General features: G+C 41.3%; 1 protein-coding gene across 2 annotated transcripts in view; it reads right to left on the bottom strand.

Moving 5' to 3' along the window:
* Positions 1-2,678: 2,678 nt before the first annotated feature.
* The window catches only part of LOC149222693 (translation initiation factor IF3-4, chloroplastic-like), a 251,663-nt gene continuing 227,163 nt past the window's right edge, over positions 2,679-27,178 (bottom strand). The window contains exons 7-9 of one of the 2 annotated variants that reach the window (XM_089385586.1): positions 3,373-3,445; positions 3,178-3,265; positions 2,679-3,072 (exon numbers count right to left, since the gene is read on the bottom strand). In XM_089385586.1, coding sequence (XP_089241712.1) covers positions 3,008-3,072; positions 3,178-3,265; positions 3,373-3,445 — 226 coding nt within the window. In that variant the 3' untranslated portion in view covers positions 2,679-3,007. Of the gene's footprint in view, positions 3,073-3,172; positions 3,266-3,372; positions 3,446-27,178 lie in introns of both variants that reach the window. The other variant, XM_089385585.1, reaches the window with a different exon arrangement.

The following is a 27,178-nucleotide window of genomic DNA, read 5'->3' as shown; positions in this document are numbered from 1 at the left end:
CGATGTACGTCTGGTGGCCATGACTTTGACTTGTTCAGATGGATTTTTGCACATTTCCATACTTAGGTCTAGAGTTGTTAATATATTACAACGAGTATGGGAATGCCTACCTCAGAGATGTTTCATGATTATATTGCACTATAACCCTTGATTTTTTACCTTCAGGTCTCCAAACCATTGATCTATAATCCGAACTTTCGCATAATAAAGCACTTTAGTCCCCATACATAGTCTCTTACTTTGCGCTTTGGGGGGCAATCTGTTACACATCATTTTGTCACATAGCGGCAAAAGACCTTAAAACTAGATCTCTCGCTATCCAATAAACCCTTCTCAGCAATCCCCTACAAAGATAGAGTAAATAACATTTTGAGAAGTACACAAATCCTGGATTACATTGCTTAAAAACCCCAATTTCAAGTAGTGTCACAATTTACCTAGGAAGTAACTATGCAATCGCAGGTTCAACCATTGTCACTTGCACAGAGTGTTGCACTATTCTCCACTAAAAAGTGTGACAACCTTTCTAACTAGGTGAAAATAAAAAGTAAAGTCTAGAACTCTTGTTGAGGAATCTTATGTTGAGGAATCTTATCCTCAACTACCTAGACTCGAGCTCCTGCCTATTTGGACTTCATCGTAGGATTCATGGAACCTACTCCTCATTATGTGGATCTCATCCCATGAGATATGGGTCTCTAACCTCCCTTTTCTCTCCTATAAATACAATGCTACTCAATGGAGAAGGGGTTGACTTTTTGAGCACTTAACTCGTGCCCTTATGCTACCCATTTGAGATTGAGATTGAAGGCTTGTGAAAAAAAGGGTTGGAGATTGTTGAGTGGAGACTCCAACATCAAGGCACATGGTTGTAAATCTCTTGCTCTTTATCATTAATACAAATACTTGTTTCTTCCCATATGCATATGTTTTAATGTTTATTGTAAGGCTCCTTGATCTCTTACATGGTTTATGATTGAATCTTTGATATACTTTATGCTTTGATCTCTTGTTTGGTTTTGTCTTTGCAGGTTTTCTCTTGGAGCATCAAGGTAAAAAGGTTGAAAGATACAAAGGACAACAATGAGGGTTAGAAACAAGCATTTCTTTAAAAAGTATGAGCTTTGCATCCTATTCATATATTTGATTCAATTATAAATTATGGAATGTTTTCATTTATTTAGTTGATTGTTACTAGGCTTGGTTTCCAAGCCTAGGGAGTTTGGTTTTGTCCATAGAACGAGATTTGTCCAGATAACAATTGTATCTCCATCGACTTTTATACCTTCCCGTTCAAAACAAGTTGGTGAAACACTTCATAATTAACAATCACTGCTTGGCCTCTAGTAAAAAGTCCATTTCCAAGTATATCTATTATACCTCCATGTACTTTCATGCTCCCCTTCAAAATGAGGAGGTGAACCACTTCATAAACAAGCAACAACCACTGCTTGGCTACTAGCAAAGTCCACTTCTAAGTAGATCTATTATAACTCCATTTGTCATCATGTCTTCCACTTCAAAACAAGGAGGTGAACCAATTCATAAATAAGTAACAACCACTGCTTGGCCTCTAGCAAAGTCCATTTCCAAGTATATCTATTATATCTCCATACACTTTCATGCCTTCCCATTTGAAATGAGGAGGTGAGCCACTTCATAAATAAGCAAGAACCACTGCTTGGTCTTTGGCAAAGTCAGCTTCCAAGTAGATCTATTATATCTTCATCCATTTTCATGCCTTCTTTAAAACGAGGAGGTGAAGCACTTCATAAAGAAAACCACCTCTTACCCCCTAGCAAAGTCGGCTTCCAAGTATATCTATTATATCTCCATAAAATTTCATGCCTTCCCCTTCAAGAGGAGGTGAACCACATCGTAAATAAGCAACAACCATCGGTTGGACTCCAGCAAAGTCTGCTTCCAAGTTGGACCAATTTTAGTCGAAAACCAATCAGACTGCCAAATCGTAGACAGTCGTCTCATAACACTTTGTACAATATATTTTCTTTGAAAGAATATTAGTTCGACAATGTTCTTTCGGAGCCTTAAACTCGTTTGTTTGTATTGATATGAAAGTTTGTGTTATTTATCGAAGATCTTCCATATCTAAGAATATAAATCTGGTCATGTATTGCAAGAGAAATTAATATTGACAAAAGTGAGATTGCATTTCCATATACAAATGTAAAAGAAAATAACGTCCAGTAATATTACTGTAGATTGGTTACTTTATAAATAAATTTTGGGATTCACTATGAAGTAAATTCTTGAACAGTTCAAGCTACTCCTAAAGACTAAGCACCACTTCCCACTGCATCTTATAGATAAAATAAAACTTATGCATTGCAGGTTCTGTCAAATGGTTTTGTTAAGATAATATCGACCTAGATTTCACTAAAGCATAATCAGCTACAGTAACAACATTGAAGATACTAAGGTAATTCAAAATATCGAAAAATGCTAAAATCAATTAACTTAACATTCATGTTTTTGCAATGTGGATTCTAAATATGTAAGCATATACTGCAAATGAAATTAAAATATTCACATAAAATCCACACAATATGCAATAATTAAAATGACAATTGTGCACATAATAATTATAGAAGAGGAAAATTTAATGCATTCCAATTCCAGTTATGGGCAATAAGAAAACATAATCGCCAGAACTAGAATGATTTAAATCAATTTTGCATTAGAAATAATCTTCGTCCGCAAGTGAACATTTAAGGAAAGTAGAAAGCTTACACATTTTCCTGAATATTTACCTGCAGAGAATATGGATATCAAAGACAGGACTATGTAGAGTGTGCTCTGCAAATCCATATATTTTACATTACAGTCGAAACCACAATTTATCAAATTTAAAATTACAATAGATCAATATATTTAAATTGCAGCTGGAACTTCAGCTGCTGGCTCTTCTTGTATATTTGTACTATTTGTTTCCTCTTGTGAATTGTTTGTATTATTCGTTTCAACTTGAATCTTCTCTATAACTCGCTTATTTGGTCCAAGCATCATAAACATATTCCTGTCTGCAATATTCTTGGTCTCCACTATTGCCATCTGCAAATCACTCGACAAATTATATATTGTAGTTTCACTCGACAGACAATATATTGGAGTTTGTAGAACCTCTAAATTATTTTGAACGAATGAGCCACACCTCACCAAGATCGCCTTGAAATCGCTCCATAAGCCTCAAAGCATTATCTCTGAAAATGTTCTCACGACCCTTTAAGTGCACTATGACCTTAACCTGGAGTGCAAGAACTTCCATTTAGATTCCCATAATATCGAACGCAGAAAGGTTAATCTGAGAAAAATAAGTCCAGGTTGCTAATGGGCATAAGCTTTGATGCTTACCTTGTCCCCATCTTTGAGAAATCTCTGAGCTGCTCTCAAGCGTATGGCATAATCATGGGTATCTATATTATACCTTGTATGAACAAGACAAAACAACTTTCAACTAAAATTTAAACAATAAAGACGTCAAACAATCAACTTTGCAATAGAGACTCGGGCTACAATCATTTGCCTCAACGGGGAACTGAATAAACTGTCCAGAATATTTGTGGCCTCATTTGCATCAACATCTGAACAAAGATAAGAGCTTCAATGAACTAAATCATGTGAACCTTGATAGTGACTAATTACATTGAACACGATGTCCTTTAACAAGAGTCGCTTATTGCAGAGAAAATTAATGGGTTCAGTTACAACGTGACCAGAAATATTATATGCTGATTCCAGTATTTAAAGGTATTATAGTTCAGAGAAATTTTATATACATATCAAATACACTTTCCTGGTCATTTTCTGGTACAAGAAGTAATAAAGAGTGACAAAATACATAGCCAGAATCAAGATTCCAGCCTCTCAATCAATAACATGGCACTAAAAGACTTCGACCATCCCTTCAGACATGGCAGAAAGGTTTAAGATGTCATAGTTGCTGTCCCTATTTTCCAAGTCAGAACAAAATCAGTAAGGAAGAACCAAAATAAAGTTTAGTTTTGAATATACTTTAAGAAAAGACAGAAGGTTGCTGCCAATAAGGTAGATGCAAGAACTGGGACAAACAGTGAAAACACAGTAAGCAAAATATGCCCACGATTATGCTATTATTCTATTGGGTCAACTTAAAAAGATAAAACTATTATTCTTAAGTCTCAATAAGGAGTGCAGAGCAGAAACCAACCCAAAAGGAGATTTGAATTAAAAACAATAAGCATGGCACGATGGTAAAACCATAAAGACAATCTTGCCCGATACTAATCTGAAAATGAAGTTCCATTAGATTGGTCAAGTGGAAAAAAGGCAATAATATTCTCACAACGTGAAGACATTCTTGAGTTATGAGCTTATTTAATCACCTCTTGGTTAGTTTAATCATTAATAAAAGAAGATATCCCTCTTAATGAATGTTTTGCCTCTCATAACTCTCTTGGGTTTCCTCACATCAACTCGTTATTTATGCATGAAAATTGTCATTCAATAACCTACTCATTTCTTCTAATTAATGGACTTTCACAAACTACACTGTAATCATGGGTTTAAAATCCCTTACCAAAAGTAAAACCAAATAGTTACATACTGGTTAGGTGCATCCCACACCTAATGGAGCATTTGCACAAAAGTTCTCTTGTTAGAATATCAAGAAATCATCGGCAGAACTTCATTATTAAAAAAAAATCAAGTGCTCTTGATAATGTATATGTGACAAATCGGGGTTTTAAACTTTTCGACGAGGCAAAGGTTGCACTTGAACATTTAAGCAGAGGTGGATGGCTCATAGTCGAGAAGGGATTTCAATCGCCTTGATGCTATTGTAATGAATTTGACAAAGTCCCTGATGGATAGAGTGTGGGGCAAAGTATTGATTCTTTAAAGAAACAACTTACCATATTACCATATTGATGCACTTCCAACACATATCTTAAGGTTGAACCAAAATACATTAACGTTGAGGGTCTAAATGGCCTGCGGAGTCTGCAAATAATCACACTATAGTCTAAAATCAAATCAAACTACATAATCATCCAAATCTAGATACTCTACATTCTATGCCTCTGAAGGTTAAACACCAATGTCCACATACTGCTGTGGTGGAAGCAGCTACAATTCAACCAAGATAAGTCCATCACAACAAAATGTGAGCATCATTAAATAGATCAAAATTGGGCTTTAAGGTAGTTGTAGGGTTTTTAATTTTTAATTTTGGTTTCTTTTGGGGAAGGAGATTAACAGTACAAAATTAGATAATTTTGACCAGTTTTATCTTAAACAAGGGGGTTCTGCCTGGATCAGGACCACTTCAAACGAACCAGTCAATTCCAGTTTGGGAGGCCGATTCTTACCAGAAATCTACCAAAACCAGTCCAACCAGCTGTAGTCTGATTCCGATGACATCAGTGGTTGTCCTAGGTTTCTTTCCTTTACTAAGCCAAAAAAAAGGAATAAGGCAATCATGCACAATATCCATCACAGAGTACAAAAATATATTTACTGAAAAAACTTCGTGTGGAAGAAACTCTAGGAACAATTTCAAAAAAGAGTACCAACCAGAAAATCCTTACGATTGGAAATCTATATTTCCTCTAGGACTTCCCATCCACAAGGCCACATTTATAATGCATGGCGTTTCTGACAAACAGAATCAAAGCCTTCCTTTTCTCAAGGCACTCTCCTCTTCCTAGAAACTCTTTACACAAGAACTTTGGTGGTATGAGAGGAGAGTTCACTATAGAGATCTTGACACACCCATAGATCTGAATATCCCAATAGGACACAGGTTGATCCAGATCACAAGCTTACAGATACAACATAATTCAAAGCACCGAGAGAACAATGCCCAGATGCTGCGGTTGGTGTGACCAGATCTCTGCGTTAAAAGAACATAATTATGCAGACTATATCTTGAAATGACCAATGAATCGAGATCATTTGGAACTGTGCAGAATTTTTTTATTTCATTTTGAAGATTTATATCACACTCAGCTTTGAAATAGATCTTTTCTGGCATATCTTTAAGAGATCAATTTTCTTCCACAAATCTGAGTGCAGAGGTTGAGCATGCAAGATTTGAGGGGAATGGGCATGCTAGATATGATGTCAATACCATTGAGCCATCAATGTCAAACTTGGAGACAATAAGGACTTTCAACATAAATGTCAGTGGCTATTAAAAAAAATGTAAAGAGATTTATACGAGACTGTTTGGCTGGATGTTGTAGCTAGTGTGCACACATTGCTCTTCTTTTATGACACGTTCATCTTAACACAATCATCTCACACCATTGGCTACTTGTATTGAACCTCTCATGGATGACTATCAAGGAGGAGTCACAATGCCTCACCTTCCATGGAAAACTACAATGGTGCTATTGTTGTGGCTAAAACCTGCATATGCAGCACAAATGCAGCATAATACAGAGAAAGCCCCCCTAGAGACAACCTTGGATTGCTGACAAGACCAGTGCCTAGGGTCATCCAGATCAGTGTGTCTCAAATGAGTTTTGAATAACTAGAGACATCACCTATGTTTCAAACATGAACACGAGAGAGTGGTTCTTCTTCCCAAATATGTAAGCCAATGATATAAGCCTTGATACGCAGAAGTAGATTTCAGAAATAAAACAAGACAGTGGAGGCCTTGTCTTTCAGAACTTCACAGTTAATCAAATTGTTTTAAAGTAAATGATAACAGACAAAGCGAGGAAAGCAACTCAGAATTACAGAGCTTACAACACCAAGAAATTCATACACATAGCATGAGCCTGGAACCATAAAGCTGATCTACTTTCTGAGTTAAAAAAGGAGTGTTGAACAAACAATAGAAGAAAGATGACTTCACATCATACAGTGCTGCAAATGTAATTTCGAACCCTCACACAGGCATGTGCATTTAAAGAAATACAAATGAATCTGCAGGAGAATTTAAAGACATTACAGTGCTTATTGATGCATGAATAGGAGGACTGAGGAACAAACAGACAAGTAATTTTACAGGACAAACAAGCTGCAAAGTTCAGAAGGAGGAATCACCACCAATCTGTGGTATTCTAAAGATCTATAAGCTATCACAGGAGTTATAGAATCGGCCCTTTTCTCTCCAGATTTTCGAACCCTTTTACAATATCAAGACCCCCTATTTATAAGAAAGGGAGGATCAAGGCATTAATGATTATTACAGGAGCATTCATGGGCCGAGGGCTTCTATTGTCAGATCAGATTGCCTTCTCAGCCGAGGAAGGGTGTCGTCTCAAGCTGTGCTGCCTCTTCGAACTCTTAAACACGATCTGAAAATCTTGGAGTAAATGAGCAGAGAGAAGGATCCCAGTGAGAAGGAGGAGGTGTCAAACATTCCTTTATTGTGAAAGACTCTTGTGAAGGCCACGTTGTGCTGCAATGGGTGATTTAAGGCATTTGATGTGAAAACAGGCTTACATAGTCACTTCAGGTTTAAGCTAATTTCGGCGTCAACTGTGTTGCAGGCTGTCTTTCTTTAAAAGTGCCCCTATTCCTCATAAAACGCCCAGCTGCTGACCCATCAATATGTCAAAGCTTTGTTCAGTGTTTATCAGTGCATTATGGCGCGGGATTAATTCATTTAAAACAGGCGAATCGACGAGGATTTCTTATTAAAGCCTTAGGCCCCCTGTGATAGCCCCTTTTATGAATTTCTACATAGGATCACAGGCGGAGACCAAGGGCCCATCTATAAAGCGCTTAAGGTTTCAAATAAACGCGCGAGGGGCTTTTCTTTATATCGCAATAAATCCTCTTATCAGCCGATTTCCCGGAGCTGAAATTTTTATAGGTTGTAGTTTATAATTTATTGCATTCAGGCCCTCATATCGCAATCGGCGCTTCTCTGTTGTCTCACCTCTTTTAATCTTTGGCACATTGCGATCGCCAATTGCCGATAACCCGCTGACGTCATCATTGCCACGTGTCACCCTGTGAGTGGTGCCACGTGGCACCTAGAAACAGGTCCATAGGACCCCTGAACATGCCAAAATGAGTTCCACGTCCCCCGCCACATCATCTGCCACATCAACGCCGCAGACCAAATAGAAGCCGCCACGTGGGTACCCTGGAGGAGAGAGAAAAGGTCGGCCGAGGCCTTGTTTTTCCATGCTTTCCTTTGTATTTGGAAAATCGGCCTCCCTGACAGTTTGGTCCATATCGCAATCGGCATTTGCCTCCACCGATAATCCTTAAGGGAGGAGCCATCTAACTTCGCCGATTGTGATTTCCCACGGGATTTGCGATATAATGGTCTAGGACCCCCACCGACGCCGATATGTGATATGCCATAAGTCTTTCAGCCCGATTTGGGAATTCTATCCCATAATTAGCCATTTTTTTAGGGGTTTTCCGATTTTTGAGAGGAGTTGATTCAGAAATCTCTATCTTCTCATCCGAGAACCTATTTTCAAACTTGAATATACCCCCGGAAAGCTCTTTCCGGGCACTCTGCAACGGAGGGGGTCCCATCAAGTTTTGGTGACTTCCATGACTCGGAAAATGGCCTTTCTTCCTTGCTATCCTGCATCCCAGACCTCTGACCCTCATCAAGACACTGAGTGAGTTGTGAATACAACATTGGCTCCATCTGGGGACAGTGCCTTGCCAGCAAGGTGCTGAGAACCTGCACACTGCGAACTACTCCTTTGGGCATGGAGTCATTTCTAGAACAAAAGATACTTCCAAAAAGCCAAAAATTCTTTACAAATTTAAAGAAAAAACTTAAATCAATAGTTTGCAGTAAACACACCGGATATTTACAATGAGTGTGGAGCAGACAATTTTAATTCTGAAAATAAAACTTAAGGAACTGACCATTTACTGGTAGTTCCAGCAATTCACCATCTAAATTTTCCAGCAGAAAGGTATTGTTCCCTCTTTCTTCTGCAATCCTGAAGGGACCAAACCATAATGGATCGAATTTCCCATGCTTGCCCTTGTCTTCCCGCTTGACATCCCACCTGAGAACTAAATCTCCTGGCTGCAGAGGTCTATCCTTAGCTTTCTTATCAAACAACAGCTTCATCTTTTGCTGATAATTAGACAATCTGGCTTCCACCTGCTCTCTGCTCTCTTGAAGTTCCACCAGCTGATTTATTCTCCTTGTTAGTGCACTTGGCTCCTCCTTAGCTTCTTGTAGCAGCTTGGCTACAGGCATTGCTAATTGTATAGGGAAAACAACAGCCTTACCATACACCAACTCAAAAGGTGATACCCCAGTGGATCTCTTGGGTGTTACCCTGTTGGCCCATAAAGCAAATTTCAACTAAGAATCCCAGTTCCTTTTGTTTTCAGCAATGATTTTCTTCAATATTCTCACCACTGTTTTATTGGAGGATTCAGCCAAGACATTACCCTGAGGGTAATATGTGGTGGAATGCCCGATAGTAATACTGTATTTGTTGCAGAAAGCAATAAACTTGGCAGACTTAAAAACTTGGGCATTATCAGTGATGATTTTGGAGGGGCAGCCAAAGCGGGACAGTATGTTCTCTTCCATGAACTTCATAACCACTACATCTGTAGCATTCCTAGCTAGGATGGCCTCAACCCACTTGGTGAAGTAATCGGTGGCTGTCAATATCCACCTGTGCTGGCCACTAGATGGTGGGTTGATCTCTCCTATGAAATCCAAGCCCCATTGTCTGAAAGGCTCTTCCATCTGCACTGGAATCAAGGGGAGAGGAGCAAACTTCTGTCTTTTAGCAAACATCTGGCATTTCTGGCAGCTCTTGACTCTGTTATAAACATCCTTGAATAGTGTAGGCCAATAAAATCCAGCCTTGAGGATTTTGTGGGTTGTGGTTTTCCAACTATAGTGCCCCCCATAGGCTCCTTCATGAAATTCTTCCATCACCCTATTGGTCTCTGTTTCTACTAAACAAAGTAGTAATGCACCCACTAGGTCCTTCCAATATAGTAAGCCATTTGATATAATGTATTTCTGAGCATGTAATCTCAAGCTTCGATATTTAGAGGAATCCAACCCCAATGGGCATCTTAAAAATAAGAGGTAGTGGACAACATTTTTATACCACTGAGACCCCTCATACTTGGCATAAATTTTCTGTTCAAATGTTCTAATGTTGCTCTAGAGCTCTTCAGATCTGCTATTTTCTGTGATTAAATTTATCCCAAGTGCTTGGCAGTTAGTTTCAGACATGATTTGAGCCAGACCTTGTCCTTTAATGAACTTGATGGGCTTTATTTCCAGCTCATTCTCTTGTATTTTAATTTTTTTCTATCCATCTGCCCCTCTTCCCTTCACTGTCCTCGTGCACCAGAATGTCTTTGATTGCGTAACCTTGGACTGGACTGCAATACATAAGTGCGAAAGGCCTTTAAAGCTTTAACCAGAGAATAAGCCTGCTTCTCCAGTATATTATATTTCAATTCGACATCCCTCAGTACTTGGTTGAAAAAGGCATCAGGTTGTTCATGAACCACTTTGTTTTTCTATAACAGTACTACGACAATTGTGAGTGGAGAGGCGAAAGAGAAAATGTAAGGAGTTGAATAATCTGAGCTAGCTAACACTGGGTCTTTGGCCAAAGCTTCCTTAATCCTGTTGAAAGAATCATGGGGAACAAGATTCCACTTTACCTCATTGTCCTTCCTGAGTATATTTGTGATGCCTTTGACTATCTCTGTGTAATTTGGGATGAATCTTCTCAAGAAATTTATTCTTCCTAAGAAAGCTTGGACTTCCTTTTTATTTCTGGGAAGTGGAATGCGGCTGATGGATTCAACTCTTTTCGGGTCTATCTTCATGCCCTCACATGATACGATATGTCCCAGCAGCCTCCCTTCACTTAGCGTGAATTGAGATTTCTTGGGATTTAGAGAGAGGTTGTACCTTCTGCACTTCTCGAAAGTCAGTTTTAAATGTAAAAGTTGATCCTCTTCATTTTTTGAGAAGACTGTAATATCGTCAAGGTATACCACCACGAATTTGTCCTTCTTCCCTACAAAAGCAATGTCCATGGCTCTTTGGAACGTGGCACCTGCATTTATCAATCCAAATGGCATACGCGCATACATAAATGTTCCCCATGGGGTAGTAAAAGTCATCTTTTCCTAATCTTCGGGGTGGACTGCAACTTGATTATACCTGGAGAACCCGTCCATCATTGACATTCGGGCTAAACCGACCACTTTTTGCAATATGTTGTCCATCTTGGGTAGGGGGTAATTGTCTTTTAAAGATGCCCTGTTCAGGTTGCGGAAGTCCACACACAACCGTATCTCCCCATTCTTCTTTCGAACAGGGACCAGATTTGCTACCCACTGTGAATATCTTAAAGGAATAATAATCTTTGCCTGTAGCAGCTTTTTTATCTCCCTTTCAATGGAGGGGAGTAAGAGAGGATTTATTTGTTTGAGCTTCTGCTTACAAGGCTTCATCCCACTTTTCAAAGGAATCTTATGTTGTATGATGTTAGTATCAAAACTTTCAAATCATCATACGACCAAGCAAAAACATCTTTATAAGCTTTAAAGAGATCTAAATACCTTTGCTGGTACTACAACGAGATTCCTTTTGACAGCTTAATCATCTGGGGCTCCTCTTCTGAACCAATGTTATGATCCTACACTTGATCATCAGTTTCAGAAACCATTTGTTTAGCAGCTATGTTATCCTTAGTAAAGAGCCTTTCTAGTGGAACTAGTCCACGGGGAATAGTGTTCCCTTTCAGCTGCAAGAATTTGTGTCCAGCCACTGCATCTTTCCATGGAGAGGCTTCTTGACATGCTGGTTGTTCTTCTTCTTCTTCTTCTTGATCAATGGTGGAGTTGGAAAACTCCCCAATGACCTCTAGGAATTGTTTCACCTGTTCGTCATCTTCAAATACTTGCTAGTGCTTGATATTATCAAGTATAGAGGGTCTACACCTAACTTCAACTTCATACCTGAGGAGAGGATTTTGGGGAGGCCTGAAGGTACTGGCAGCTACAACCAGAGAGTCAGCCATCCTGTTTTCTTCTCTGGGTAGAAACTGAATGTTAAAGGCCAGGAAGGAGCTATCAATCAGGTCCCATACTTCATTTCAATATGTCCTCAGCCTGAGGTGTTTAGCCTGGCATTGGTTCTTAATCTGCTTTACTATCAACTCAGAATCTCCATAAACTGTTAGACAGTCGATTTTCAGATTTTTGCAGTCTGCAACCCAAGGAGCAATGCTTCGTATTCTGCTACATTGTTGGTTGCCTCGAATTCTAGTTTAAATGAAAGAGGTATCATACGGCCTTCAAGAGATACCAGCAATACTCCTACCCCATTTCCTTCTTTCGAATTTGCTCCATCGAAATACAATTTCCAGACTTTGTTGTCACCTGCAGGCTGTTGTTCCAACTGCCAGGTTAAGTGAACTGACATTTCCTCCGTAACAACCTCATCTTCTTCTAAAAATAAGCAAGATAGATCACTTTCTTTTCCATATACTGGAGAGTTCCTTGAGCCTTTAGCTGAAGTGATAGTTTTCACAAATCTGGATTCTCTATATAGCCTTCTTTGTTCTCCTCCAAAGGTTGGAATGGTGGCATAAGTGAGGTCCAACTTAATTGAGCCCCCCACCTTAGAACCCCAAGATCTTGATAGCAACATGCCAAAACAAGGAGGTATATCAGCCACTACTATATCCATTACCACACTTTTTTCTGGAATTTGGGCAAGTTCACCACCAAGTCTTTAATCATTCCCAGGCATTTTACTCTCTTAGAGTCAAAAGAGTACAAATCCTTGTAAGACCTAGTGATCTGTAACCCAAGTTGTTCCATCACTTCCAATGGCATGAGATTATGAGAAGCTCCGGAATCTAGCATGCAATTGTGTAGAAGAAGATCATGGATCCCAAGAGTCACATAGAAAGGCGCAGTAGAAGGATCAAGCTCTTCCACATGTGGCCCAAAAACTACCATTGGCCTCTCCTCCTAAAGATTTAGAGAATCATGAGTGGGTGAGGAGACTGATGGATGCATGAATTGAGATACCTGAGCTTTATAGGTAGGCTTCTTTAGAAGCTCAGTGAGTGGGACAACAATCTTCACCTTTTCAAACTCCCTTTGAAGATTAAATGTAGATGGGGTCTTCTCTGTACCCCTTTATTCTGCTTCAACTTCGTTACCATCAGCACTTTTATGCAAAAAGGGTGCCTCCTTTGCTGCATGTCCCTCTTCTCCATTTCTATCCTTGTTCAAAGGGACTTTTATCTTGGCATGGTCAGTGTTCAATTTACCGTTTCCTTTGTCTGGCAATGGGGGAATAATTTGGGGAACATTTGCTTCTTGTTGTTCTGGTTCCCTGGACCTCTTTCTGGAAGACCTTAGATCATACTTATGATGCAACTGTGTTTGCATAAAATCAGCAAATTGTTTGTAATAATAATCCATGTCTTCATCCTCTATTTTTGTTTCTCCATTATGGTCAGCCTCCTGGTGAGCCACATCTTCTTGTTCCTCCTCATGGAACACATAATATAAGTTCCCTTGCATATCTTGTGTATCTGGCCATGGTTCATCTAGATCCTCTTCTAGATATAGAGGATGCAGGATCTGATCTGGCTGTTCTTTTCTCTCCCTTTGCAGCATCTGTAAAGGAGGCCTCCTATACTATGGGTTATACCCCCGATTATTTCCTTGAGGGTTTTGCTTGGAGAGATTTTTTTTCTCGATTTCTAGTTTTCCAACCTTCTGTGACAAACTCCTGATGAGTTTATCCATCTCTTCCAGCTTTGAACCTGATACTTGTCTTTCTTGTCCTGAGGAAGAAGCTTCTTCTTTGCCTCTTCTGCTTATAGTGATTTCCTGCTTTCCACCCATCTTTCCAGCTGAGGCAAAATTGGCTTCCACTTCGAGAGCATCGACTTGAAGCCGATCTAAAGTAAGAGACTTCCTTTCTCTCAAAACAAATCCAAAGTCAGGCTCGAGAGCTCCCAAGTAAGTCACACGAGCAACAACTGGAGGGGGCTTTATTTCAGTAGGCAGGTTATTGTATTTCTTGTTGAACCTCTTATTGAATTCAGATATGTCTTCTTTTGGCTTCTTTCTGATAGCATTGAACTTTGTAAGGAGGTACTCGTGATTTCTCTTTTCACCCCACTTTTGTGTAAATGAGGTTTCAAGCTCCTCCCAAGTGGTGATGGAGGCATCTAGTAAGGTTTTAAACCACTTTCTGGCCTCTCCATCAAGAGACTGTACAAAAAGTCTGAGTACTACATCCAGCTGTTCAACATTGAAATTCTCAACAAAGGCACAAAAAGCTTCAAGGTGTTTCTGAGCAGTATTCTCATCTTCTCCATTGAACCTTGGCAACAACTTCAAATAGTCCTGTGGCAAAGGATTCAGGGGCTAAGGTAAGTCAAGAGGAGCATACTTATTCAGCAAAAAGCCTGGGACAACCATCTGAAATAAGGGTGGGGGATGGAGATTTGCCTGAGAGACTTGGGTCAAGACCATAGGGTTTTGGGTCGATGGGATGGAAACTGGGTATATCAAGATCTTAGGAGCCAACCTTGAGCAATGCACAACGGTAGGCTGAGAACTGGAAGGGGCAATTACAAATGCTTGTGAGATGGTGGCATAGGCAGGTGGGGTTTTCTCTTTCCAATTTCTCTTGGAAACCATCTTTTCAGGGTCCTTCTTCTGAGAGGTGTCTGACCAAGTGTGAGGCCTTTTAGATGCTAGGATGATGAATAATGAGTAGATTGTAGTGGAGTTGCCAAGGTGAAGTGAGTGCAATAAAAACATCTTTGTTCACCTGTCTAGAGAGTTTTTAGCTTGTCGTATCCCAAGGGAAAAATCCTTCAATAAGTTCCCTAGCAACGACGCCATAGGATGTTGTCGCTAAAATCTGCATATGCAGCACAAATGCAACATAATACAGAGAAATCCCCCTAGAGACAGCCTTGGATTGATGACAAGACCAGTGCCTAGGGTCATCCAGATCAATGTGTCTCAAATGACTTTTGAATAACAAGAGACATCACCTATATTTCAAACATGAACGAGAGAGTGGTTCTTCTTCCCAAAGATGTAAGCCAATGATATAAGCCTTGATACACAGAAGTAGATTTTAGAAATAAAACAAGACAGTGGAGGCCTTGCCCTTCAGAACTTCACAGTTTAATCAATTTGTTTTAAAGTAAACGATAACAGACAAAGCGAGGAAAGCTACTCAAAATTAAGGAGCTTACAACACCAAGAAATTCATACACATAGCATGAGCCTGGAACCATAAAGCTGATCTACTTTCTGAGTTAAAAAAGGAGCGTTGAACAAACAATAGAAGAAAGATGACTTCGCATCATACAGTACCACAAATGTAATTTCGAACCCTCACACAGACATGTGAATTTAAAGAAATACAAATGAATCTGCAAGAGAATTTAAAGACATTAAAGTACTTATTGAAGCATGAATAGGAGGACTGAGGAACAAACAAACAAGTAATTTTACAGGACAAACAAACTACAAAGTTCAGAACGAGGAATCACCACCAATCTATGGTATTCTGAAGATCTATAAGCTATCACAGGAGTTACAGAATCAACCCTTTTCTCTCCAGATTTTCAAACCCTTTTACAATATCAAGACCCCCCATTTATAAGAAAGGGAGGATCAAAGCATTAATTATTATTATAGGAGCATTCATGGGCCGAGGGCTTCTATTGTCAGATGAGATTGCCTTCTCAGCCGAGGAAGGTGTTGTCTCAAGCTGTGCTGCCTCTTCAAACTCTTAAACACGATCTGAAAATCTTGGAGTAAATGAGGAGAGAGAAGGATCCCAGTGAGAAGGAGGAGGTGTCAAACATTCCTTTATTGTGAAAGACTCTTGTGAAGGCCACGTTGTGCTGCAATGGGTGATTTAAGGTGTTTGATGTGAAAACGGGCTGACATAGTCACTTCAGGTTTAAGCTAACTTCGGCGTCGACTGTGTTGCAGGCCATCTTTCTTTAAAAGTGCCCCTATTCCTCATAAAACGCCCAGCTGCCGACCCATCAATATGTCAAAGCTTTGTTCAGTGTTTATCAGTGCATTATGGCACAGGATTAATTCATTTAAAACAGGCGAATCGGCAAGGATTTCTTATTAAATTCGTAGGCTCCCTTTGATAGCCCCTTTTATGAATTTCTACATAGGACCACAGTCGGAGACCAAGGGCCCATCTATAAAGCGCTTAAGGTTTCAAATAAACGTGCGAGGGGCTTTTCTTTATATCGCAATAAATCCTCTTATTGGCCGATTTCTTGGAGCCGAAATTTTTATAGGTTGTAGTTTATAATTTATCGCATTCGGGCCCTCAAAACGCAATTGGCGCTTCTCTGTTGTCTCGCCTCTTTTAATCTTTGGCACATTGCAATAGTTGATTGTCGATAACCTGTTGATGTCATCATGACATCATCATTAACACGTGTCACCCTATGAGTGGTGCCTCCTAGAAATAGGCCCATAGGACCCCTGAACATGCCAAAAATGAGTGCCACGTGTCCCCTTGCCACATCATCCGCCACATCAGCTCCGTGGACCAATAAGACGCTGCCATGTGGCCCCCTCGAGGAGAGAGAAAAGGTCGGCCGAGGCCTTGCTTTTCCATGATTTCCTTTGTATTTTGAAAATCGTCCTCCCCGGCAGTTTGGTCCATATCGCAATCGTCGTTCGCCTCTATCGATAATCCTTAAGGGAGGAGCCCTCTGACTTCGCCAATTGCGATTTCCCACGAGATTTGCAATACAATGGTCTAGGACCCCCGCTGATGCTGATATGCGATAAGTCTTTCGGCCCAATTTGGGATTTCTATCCCATACTTAGCCATTTCTTAGGGTTTTCCGAGTTTTGAGAGGGGTTGATTCAGTAGTCTCTATCTTCTCATCTGAGAACCTATTTTCAAACTTGAATATGCCCCCGGAAAGTTGTTTCCGAGCACTCTGCAATGGAGGGGGTCCCATTAAGTTCTGGTGAATTCCATGACTCTGGGAAATGGCCTTTTCTTCTCTGCTATCCTCGATCCCAGGCCTCTGAGCCTCATCAAGACACTGAGTGAGCTGTGAATACAACAACTATCATGCCCTTAAGACAATAGAAGCTCTAAATACCATGTTAAGAATTAACGCTCAAGACAAGAAGAGATGAGAACTTGGCAGAAAAGGACTTAAGCCATCTTCAACACAAGTATTCATCTTATGATGTCAATTTGTAGTACATGTATTTGACCACTTGTAGATCTAGGCCTCATTGACAACTCATTTGCAAATAATGACAAACCTCATTAGTAGATAAGGTTGACAACTCATAAGAGTGTGGTCTTGACGCACCCGTAGATCTGAATATCCCAATAGGACAGAGGTCAATCCAAATCACAAGCTTATAGATACAACATAATTCAAAGCATCGAGAGAACAATGCCCAGTTGTTGCGGTTGGTGTGACGAGATCTTTGCGTTACAAGAACATAATTACGCAAACTATATCTTGAAATGACCAATGGATCGAGATCATTAGGAACTGGGCATAATTTTTTTATTTCATTTTGAAGATTTATATCACACTTAAATCTTTGAAACAGATCTTTTTTGGCATATCTTTAAGAGATCAATTTTCTTCCACAAATCTGAGTGCAGAGGTTGAGCATGTAGAATTTGAGTGAAATGGGCATGCTAGATCTGATGTCAATACCATGAGCCAACAATGTCAAACTTGGAGACCATAAGGACTTTCAACATAAATGTCAATGGCCATTAAAAAAAATGTAAAGAGATTTATACGAGACTGTTTGCCTAGATGTTGTAACTAGTGTGCACACATTGCTCTTCTTTTATGACATGTTCATCCTAACACAATCATCTCACACCATTGGCCACCTGTATTGAACCTCTCACGGATGATGTAATGTCACAAATGTAGAAAATTTGGAACAAGCACTTCACATAAAACTAATCATGCATTTAACAGAAGCTTGCCATGTAAAAATAAGCAGAAAAGCATTGCAATCCCATAACACCATGAACAGAAAAATACTCAGCTTTATTATATTCAAATACAACCCATGCAGTTGAGGTAATCTGGCCTCAAACAAATCTACAACAATGCCACAAATCAACCTCCAAACAACTGAAAAAGAATACACTGCAACCTGTGAACCCTAAATCAATTCACCAAGGGAAGAGATCGGTGCTTGCCCACTCACTGAATCACCCGCGGGTTTCTGTCCTCGGACTACTGCTGGGGTAGAGAACTGGGTTCTCAACCTCACATACAAGAAACAATGTCAAAACCAAGATGACCTCCAATGGTCTCCTCCTCCTCTTTTATAGATCTGATGGACCCCTCTAGAATCTTCTATTTTATTATTATTTTAATCATGTGGCACTTTTCCCTCGTATTTTAATTAAAATATTCTTTTTAATGCGGGAAAAGGTAAAATTGGCCACCATGTCTCCTCAGGTCACTGAAACTCCCATCCAAAAGTCCCATCATGTAGAGCTTCTCGTTCCGGTTCCAACGAGCTATTACACTGAGATGTTCCATCAATTAATCTCCTCGGAATGCCACCTCGAGCATAATTAATTAAATTATGCCCAATAATAATGTTGACTTTTAAAAGTTGTCGGAATGCAACGAAACGAAAGGAAAACTGTGTTGATGATGGAATATGCCAAGCGAATGCCATCAAATCCCATAAAAACCCTCAAAACTCCATCGGGTCCCCTGATGACATAAACTTGCTCCACTAACCTAGCCATCCCCTGTCCTAGAAATCCACCCTGGTTGTACTATGAAGAAGAATAAAAATAGGGGCATGACAGTCCTCCCGCCCCAAGATTGCTTGCCCTCAAGCAACCCAAATCTGTGGACCAATCTGGTGGCCCAACACCACTGAGACGCAATGCCCGGATCCCATATGAACCATTGGTCCATGTCATGTCTCCAAGCTATCAAAACATGACTGGATCCTCCAATACCTGGATCCCATGTCCATTCCTGACTCAATTGTTGATTTGGGGTAGCATTGGATGTGCTCTAGCCATGAAAATTGGTGGAGAGGCTAAAGCACATGAGATCTCCAAGATCCAGAAATGGTTTGGGAAAATTCTACCCGGTTAAGGAGATATTAAAATAATTAATATTTTTAATGAAGTTCCTAAGTCTAAACTTAGAAAAAATAAAATATTAATGGCTATTAATATAAACTGGGTTAGAAGGTTCCAAATGACATGGATCAAGCAAAATCTAATCTTCGCCGTTGATTAGAGATGTAATCTCGGCCGTTGAAGGAAAAACAGGAAAAGTATAAGAGGAGGCTTGAGGGTCAATTGGAGAATGCACCACAGTGATCAGTCATTCGATTTTCTAGAGCAGGGTTTTCTAAGAAAAGTCGAATCAGTGATCAGTTTGCAGCGAGGGGCAGTGAGTACGAGACAAAGAGGCAAAGTAGTGTCGGAAGACCAGCACAGAGGCACACGCAAAATTCAGAGGGAGCCACGTAGGAGGCTAGCAGAGACAGCGCAGAGGCCAGGAGGGCTTGCGTCATCCACACAGAGGCTGCTGGAGTGACGCAGAGAGCCAGAGAGGTTGCACAGAGCCTCAGAGAGATGACGCGGGGGTTTTCAGGCTGATGCAGAGGCCAGGAGGGTTGACACAGTGCTTCAGTTGTGCTGGAGAGGATTTCGTGGGGCAGATTTTCTATATATTTGCTTCCAAATAGAGAGGTATTATTGCCGGATTATTTTCTTTGTCGGGTGAGCCATTTTGGCACCTAGTTGTACTCAGAAAGACTACATAATAAAATAACCCTCAGAATTGTTGCACCGGTTTTCTCAAGTTGGGTTTTTCCGGGGACGAGTTTTCCAAAAATAACAGTGTCACTTGTGTGTTTACTATTTCTTTCAGTTGTTGATCTGTAGATGGTTGAGACTATATTGTGTTTATTTCAATATTTATATGATTAAATAATTTATTCGTAATTAACAAGTAGGAGAAATAAACCAGAGAATACAGATAAATTTCTAACGGGTGATACTTAGAAATTTCAACACGGTATCAGAGCCAAGTTGCAAATCACAGGAGAGTTGAAGGCACCAGCTGAAGCAGAGCATTTGTAGCAGAAACAGCTGTCCCGTGTGACAGAAGTTGTTCCTTGCAGAAAGCAGCAGAGAAGGGTTGACGCAAAGAGACTGTGTCATCAGCTCGGGCCAAAGATAGGCTAGCACACAGGCTAAGGAGGGCAGAAAAGGCTCACGTAGAGACCAGGAGGGTTGACGCAATTGGCTAGGGGAGCATTTCAGCGAGTGTCAGGATTGCGCAGAGCCTAGAGGCTCAGTCCTTTAGTTGCTGGGGCATAGGAAGTTGTGGGCAGATTACGAGGAGTGAAGCTGGTGGGGTGTTGTTGCTGCCGAGACAGAATAATACCTAACAGGGAAAAACCAAGGCAGAGGGAATCGCTACCTAGGCGGATTTCTAGCCAAGAAATCCATAGGGAGTCGAAGAGAGAACTTCCAGAGGGAAGTAGAGACTCGGAGGAGTTGAAAGGAAGAGCAGAGAGATGGCCATGAATGCACTAAGTGATCAGGACAGGCTGGATGAGGCATCCAACTTTGTGGTCTGAAAGGCCAGGATTCTGTCTATTCTAGATAGACATCGCATCAAGGTATTTTCCTTGAGAACAGTGGCTATCCTAGTTGACCCAGCTGATAATGAAAAGTACGAAGAGGCAATGGCCAAGGCAAAATGCATCATCCTTGATGGGGTCAAGGATCATGTGGTCAAACATATTGCCGAGATGGAGACGCAAATGAAATGTGAGACACCTTGAAGACGTTCTACCAGGCTGCCAGCATACTTCCATGCAGAGGAAGATGTTACTTGAGAATCAGCGGTGGTCATACCAGATGCAGAAGGGGGAGAAGATAGATCACTTCCTCGGTAGATTGAAGGAGATCTGGGACCAAATGACTTCCATAGGGGCCACACCGGAACAGGAGTTGATGGCGAGGACCACTCTAAATGCAGTCTACGAGGAGTGGGATACATTCGTCCAGAGTATTTTGGGCAGAGCGAATCTTCCAGATTGGGAATAATTGTGGGCAGCTCTTCGCCAAGAAGAGATCAGACGACTGTCCAAGACGGGAAGTAGCAGCAAAGGAGTCTGGATCAAGAAAGAGGAGGAAGAGGATGCAGCTCTAGCATCTGCAAGGAAGCAGGAGAAGAGAAAGAAAAAGGACCTCTCCAAGATAAAGTGCTTCAACTGTGGGGAACTGGGGCATTATGCGAATCAATGTCTGAGGAAGAAGACAAAGGGAGAGGCGTTTGACTCCATGGCAGTGTCAGCAAAGGTGGAAAAGGAGGTAGAGGAGGATGATGATTGTGCCATGAGTGCTCATGTACCTCTAGAGAAGAGATGGGGAGACATCGAGCTGTAGTCAGGAAGACTACAGGCAATGAGGGGCAGGATCCTTGAGGTACCCAAACTCTTGGATTATACCTTGCTATGAGAGCCCCGAAGAGAGAGTAGCAGGATTGGCGGATGTCGGTAGAAACGTATGCGGATGAAGCGCAAAGAGTGCTACAATGCAGTAGTCCCGGGCAGCGCAGAGAGGGTTGCAACAATGCGAGAGGCATAGAGGAGGTTGCCGCAATGCAGGATGGCACAAAGAGGTTTGCAGCGGTGCGAGAGGCAGAGAGTTGTTGCAGCAGCGCAGAGTCAGTAGAGGGAGCACGAGATAGCGGCAGAGAGAGCTTCAGCATCAGGAGTGTTTCTAGCCTGACAGGGATGTCAGTGGTTGGGTGGATTAGTTACTTACTTCTTAGTAACTGAGTTGTAGTGCAGTAGCAGTATGCAATAGCACGATGCAACATGATGAGAGGGGGTTGCAGTGCAGATGCAATGTTGGGAGAAAAGACCAGCAGCAGCACAGATGCAGAGGAGTTGTCGTACGGATGCAGCAGTGGCAGTGGCAAAGCCATGGGCAGCGGTACAGGATGCAGCAATGTAAAGGATGTTGGGCGAGGAGGCCTAGCATCAGTACAGGTATGGGTGCCATATAATCAAAGTGATGCTCAGTGTGGAGTATTACTAGAGCATAGTCCTCGCTAAGAGGGAGTGTTGATTTGGGGTAGCATCGAATGTGCTCTAGCCAAGAAAATTGGTGGAGAGGCTAAAGCACATGAGATCTCCAAGAGCCAGAAATGGTTTGGGCAGATTTTACCTCGTTAAGGAGATATTAAAATAATTAATATTTTTGATGGAGTTCCTAAGTCTAAACTTAGGAAAATTAAAATATTAATGGGTATTAATATAAAACTGGGTTTAAAGGTTCCAAATGACATGGATCAAGCCAAATTTAATCTTAGCATTGATTAGAGATGTAATCTTAGCCGTTGACGGACCAACAGGAAAAATATAAGAGGAGGCTTGAGGATGAGTTGGAGAATGCACCAGAGTGATCAGTCATTCGATTTTCTAAGCGAGGTTTGCTAGGAAAACTCGAATCAATATCAGTTTGCGGCGAGGGGTAGTGAGTACAAGACAGAGAGGCAGAGATAGTGCCGGAAGACCAGTGCTGAGGCAAAGAGGCAGACACAGAAGCCAGAGGGAGCCACGCAGGAGGTTAGCAGAGACATCGCAAAGGCTAGGAGGGCCTGTGTCGTCCACGAAGAGGCTATTGGAGCGACGCAGAGAGCCAGAGAAGCTGCGTAGAACCTCAAAGAGCTGACACAGGGGGGTTTCAAGCTAATGCAGTGGCTAGGAGGGCTGACGTAGTGCTACAGTTGTGCTGGAGAGGGTTTCGTGAGACAGATTTTCTGAATATTTGCTTCCAAATAGAGAGGTATTACTGTCGGATTATTTTCTCCGTCGGGTGAGCCAGTTTGGCACCCAGTTGTACTCAGAAAGACTGCATAATAAAATAACCCTAATAAATGTTGCACCGGTTTTACCAAGTTGGGTTTTTCCAGGGACGAGTTGTCCAAAAATAACGGTGTCACTTGTGTGTTTGCTATTTCTTTCAGTTGTTGATCTGCAGATGGTTGAGACTGTATTGTGTTTATTTCAGTATTTATATGATTAAATAACTTGTTCATAATTAACAAGTAGGAGAAATAAACCAGAGAATACAAATAGAATTTATAATGGGTAATACTTGTAAAATTCAACATCAACCTGCTGCTAGTAGATCCACCTAGATCCCAATGCCACCAAGAAGGAGCGTTAATGCTACATGGCTCCTGTTGTGTTGTAGCTCTGGCTATGAATGTTTCCCTACTAACTGTGTACGAGCTCATCACCTCTCTTCAATCCAATCCTTGGCATACCCTAAGGTCAGTCTCACCATACTGATGTTGCGCTGAGATACTGATGAGTGGCCAATGCACATTCTGCTGCCGACTGGAGCAAGTAACATCCCCCACCTTTAAGGGCTCCTATAGTACACTGCTCCCGACTAAGAATGATACTCCATCAATAGGATACCAACTCATGATCTCCCGCCAATCTAAGTCATGGATTTTTTGAGTAAGAAACAAGTCTACTATGTTGATGTTGGTCCATGCTCAACTCATGTTGCCCCATCTGGTTGGCCAGCAATATCCATCGAGAAAGTCCTGCCTCTCTCCCTGTAATGGGTACATGTAGCCAAACAGTGATGCAAGCCTTGTCTATGTACTCCTGGAGAGGGCTGCTGCCTGAAAATGTTGCAGCTTAGCTAGCTGCCACTACACCGGTTTGCACCCCATCAATGGGTAGACCCAAAGATGGATGCACTGCCATCTCCCTCGTCTGATAGTAAACTCCATGCTCTTCCAATCCACCAATCTCCTGCCAAACTGTCAGCGAACATCGTCACCCTGCCAGCTGTCTGTACATTTGTCTGCTCCTCATCAACGACTGACCCTAAGGGTGGCTTCTCATCCTCCATCATCATGGGTTCAATACGAACCTCCAATTGGCTCTCCCAAAAAGGCTCATCATGAATACTATGTGCCTCATCCTCCTCAGCTGACTCACTCTCCATCATATGTTGCTCATGTTAGCTCATCACTGGAGACACACTATCCTGAATGTCTCTCCTAGGACCCACGGACTGCTCATCATATGAATCTAGCCTGTGATGTCAATGACTCACCATGACTCATGCTCCTCTATATGCTCTCTACGTTGAATCATTAGCCGCTCATCTGCTCTTTGATATCTCTCCCACATGGGAACAATTAGCTGCTCCTCGTACTCCTCACCACACATGGATACATATCTAGGATATTGTCATCAACTCCATATGACTGCGCGTGCTCCTCTAAGGTATGATCGTATGAACCCATGGACTCGCCCAACGAAGAGTCCTCATCTTGACAGACATAAAGAATATCTCCCTGCTCTACCACTGTCATCCCCTTAGTGTCACTCAAGCATGAGTGGTCAGGTCCCCAAGGTCCTTTGCAGATGAAGCAAAGTCCCTTCCTCCTCATCTCATTCTTGCTACATGAGCCCCCAAACTTAAGTTGCTCCTCCCTGGTCAACTATCTCCTGAACAACCCAATGTTCTGCTCAACCAGCCTTTCGGCTAGCTCATAAGCAGCAGGTAAGACCAACTGCTCTCTCCTCCAAACAAACAACAATCGAGACTGCAACTCCCGACAAATGGCATCACGACCTCTCATACATGATGATAAGATGGACTACATGTGTGCTATGATTGTGTCATGATGATGTTTCTTCATGCTGAGGAAGCATTAGAACATCTGCAAGATCAAACCATCACACTCTAGATCAAACATGATTTCATAAGTCCTAGTCATGGCCATGCCTCCTAAAATATCAAGCTTTTTCCCAAAGGTAGAGCCTGCATTGTTGTCCAAGTCTCGGAAGGTTTCTATCATCAGTTTGAAAGCTCACCACATAACATCAGCATTGTAAGGAGTTATAAGGGTGGTTAACCTCATGATGTTACGAAGACAAGATACAACTGGAAGTCTAACCCCTTCACAAGGTTCCTCCAAGAACCTGGGATGTATTGAAGCTAGCATGGCTGGTTTCAAAGCCCACATCAACTTCTTCCCCTCTAACTGACTGACTTTGGAAATGAGGGCATCTAGTTCATCAAGTTTGAAGAGAACTCTCCATGTGACCCTCATGTGCTTCAAATCTATCCCAAGAGCATAAATCTTGTGTTCTATTTCCTACCCCTTCTGCACATCCTTTGGCTGTTCTTTTTGAAGAATGGCATAGATCCCTTTGGAGAAAAGTTTGTTGTTCTGCTTGGGTTTTTGGTCCATAGAAGCATTTTGATTTAAGGTATCAATGGTTGTGTTGTTGTGTTGGTTTATGAGATGCCTTAGAAACTCCATTGTTCAACAACATATATGGAAGCAATGGTAGTTCAACTACAATCAGTCAGTAATAAACTACACATTGATATACTTTAGTAGCCAATTTTGCTCACCACTTAGGACATTTATTGATCATTACAACAATATTAGCAATCTTACTTTTGACTACAATGTTGTTATACAAATACCACTAGTAGTATGACACGGGACTCAATACAATAGAATGATACAAATATGACAGTCCTTGCAACCCATAACTATACTAATTCTCTGACACACATTCAGCTATTGAAACAAATAACATACTTGCACCCCACTATCTCCACCAACAACAATAAATCTTGATATATGGCTAGCTGACCTTACAATAGTTTAGACTGATATACAACCACCAAAGATTCAATGGACATTTCTCATTTAAATTTATATGCAGTGAGGAAGATAGAACCTGACAGTGGACATTAATATATTAGTCCACCAAGGGTGATACTCCAACAATTGGTTGTGAGATACGCTGTCCAGGTAACAAACAAAGTTGCACTTCTGTGGAGATAAATCACGCCCAACCACCAACTAGCATGCTGACCTCTGTGAAGTTCTGTGATGAATAGGTGGAACTTGGGAAATCTCTTCCAACTTTGGAACTTGTAGGTTTTGTAACTCTTGTAGGCTCCCAAACGATAACTTGGCCTCTGCCCAAATCAACTTTCTCTCCAACAAATTCTAGAAAATACCCACTTGGAACTCGGATTGGGTATTAAAGAAGAAATTTGGCCACCTGTATGTGCTCGGCCTGTCTAGAAATTCCCTTCAAACAACCCAGAACTTGGCCTCTCGGTATGGTATACTTCCCCACTTCAGTATTAAAGGAATATGTCCCCTTCCACAGACGAGATCAGCCAGAAATCAACGACAGCTGACTCTATCCATTACTAACTTGATTCCTAATGACTGCTCGATCTCACTGTATTAAAGAAGAAATTCGGCCACCTATATGTGCTCGGCCTGTCTAGAAATTCCCTTCAAACAACCCAAAACTTGGCCTCTCGATGTGGTATGCTTCCCCACTTCAGTATTAAAGGAATACGTCCCCTTCCACAAACGAGATCAGCCAGAAATCTACGACAGCTGACTCTATCCATTACTAACTTGATTCCTAATGACTGCTCGATCTCACTGTGTGAATCAATTGCTTGGAATGAAGTCAAACTCATCGATGAAATGTTACCTCCACTTCTATTTAGGAACTCAATTTCACCCATTGGAATGTTTGGCCTTCTTTCTTCGATCTCTTTGCAGAGATGGCGGCTCCCTTATTACATTTTCGGCATTTATGAATACCACGAGTACGCTACCGATTTTCACCGGATATAACTCCAGACAAGATTGACCAATGTAACTATCTGATTAGGATCTGTTGCTTGACGTGACAATTAAAATCCTACTTGGGCATGACTGTTTTGTTTGGCTTGATTTAGTATTAAGAGACTCGACCTTCTGGATGGTGGTTGCCCACAATAATAACTTTGAATGACCACGTGGATGTTAGCTCGGATCATTACATGGCTCAACCTTGGATGACTGCTACACAATTTGCGTTCGGACCACTTGGCTTCAATCTGTGGGTTAATCTCGGTTGGTAATCTCTACGTCAATTTGTAACCTCCATTGACGTGCAAACTCGGTTTGATCACTCCACAGTGGGCATCAACTTTGGCGCCGACTCCGTAAACACAGTTACTTGATAACCTTGATTTCCTGCAGACTGTCGATTCACCTCGTTCAATGGAAGTCCACTGTGACAAGCCGACCAATTTACTAGTCAG

This window comes from Pinus tabuliformis, chromosome Q (genome assembly GCF_031772625.1).
Source record: "Pinus tabuliformis cultivar Carrire ecotype Pingquan chromosome Q, CPIR1, whole genome shotgun sequence".
In the NCBI taxonomy this organism is placed as follows: domain Eukaryota; kingdom Viridiplantae; phylum Streptophyta; class Pinopsida; order Pinales; family Pinaceae; genus Pinus; species Pinus tabuliformis.
The sequence above is the reverse complement of the archived record's forward strand: the minus strand, read 5'-3'. Positions and strand labels throughout refer to the sequence as shown.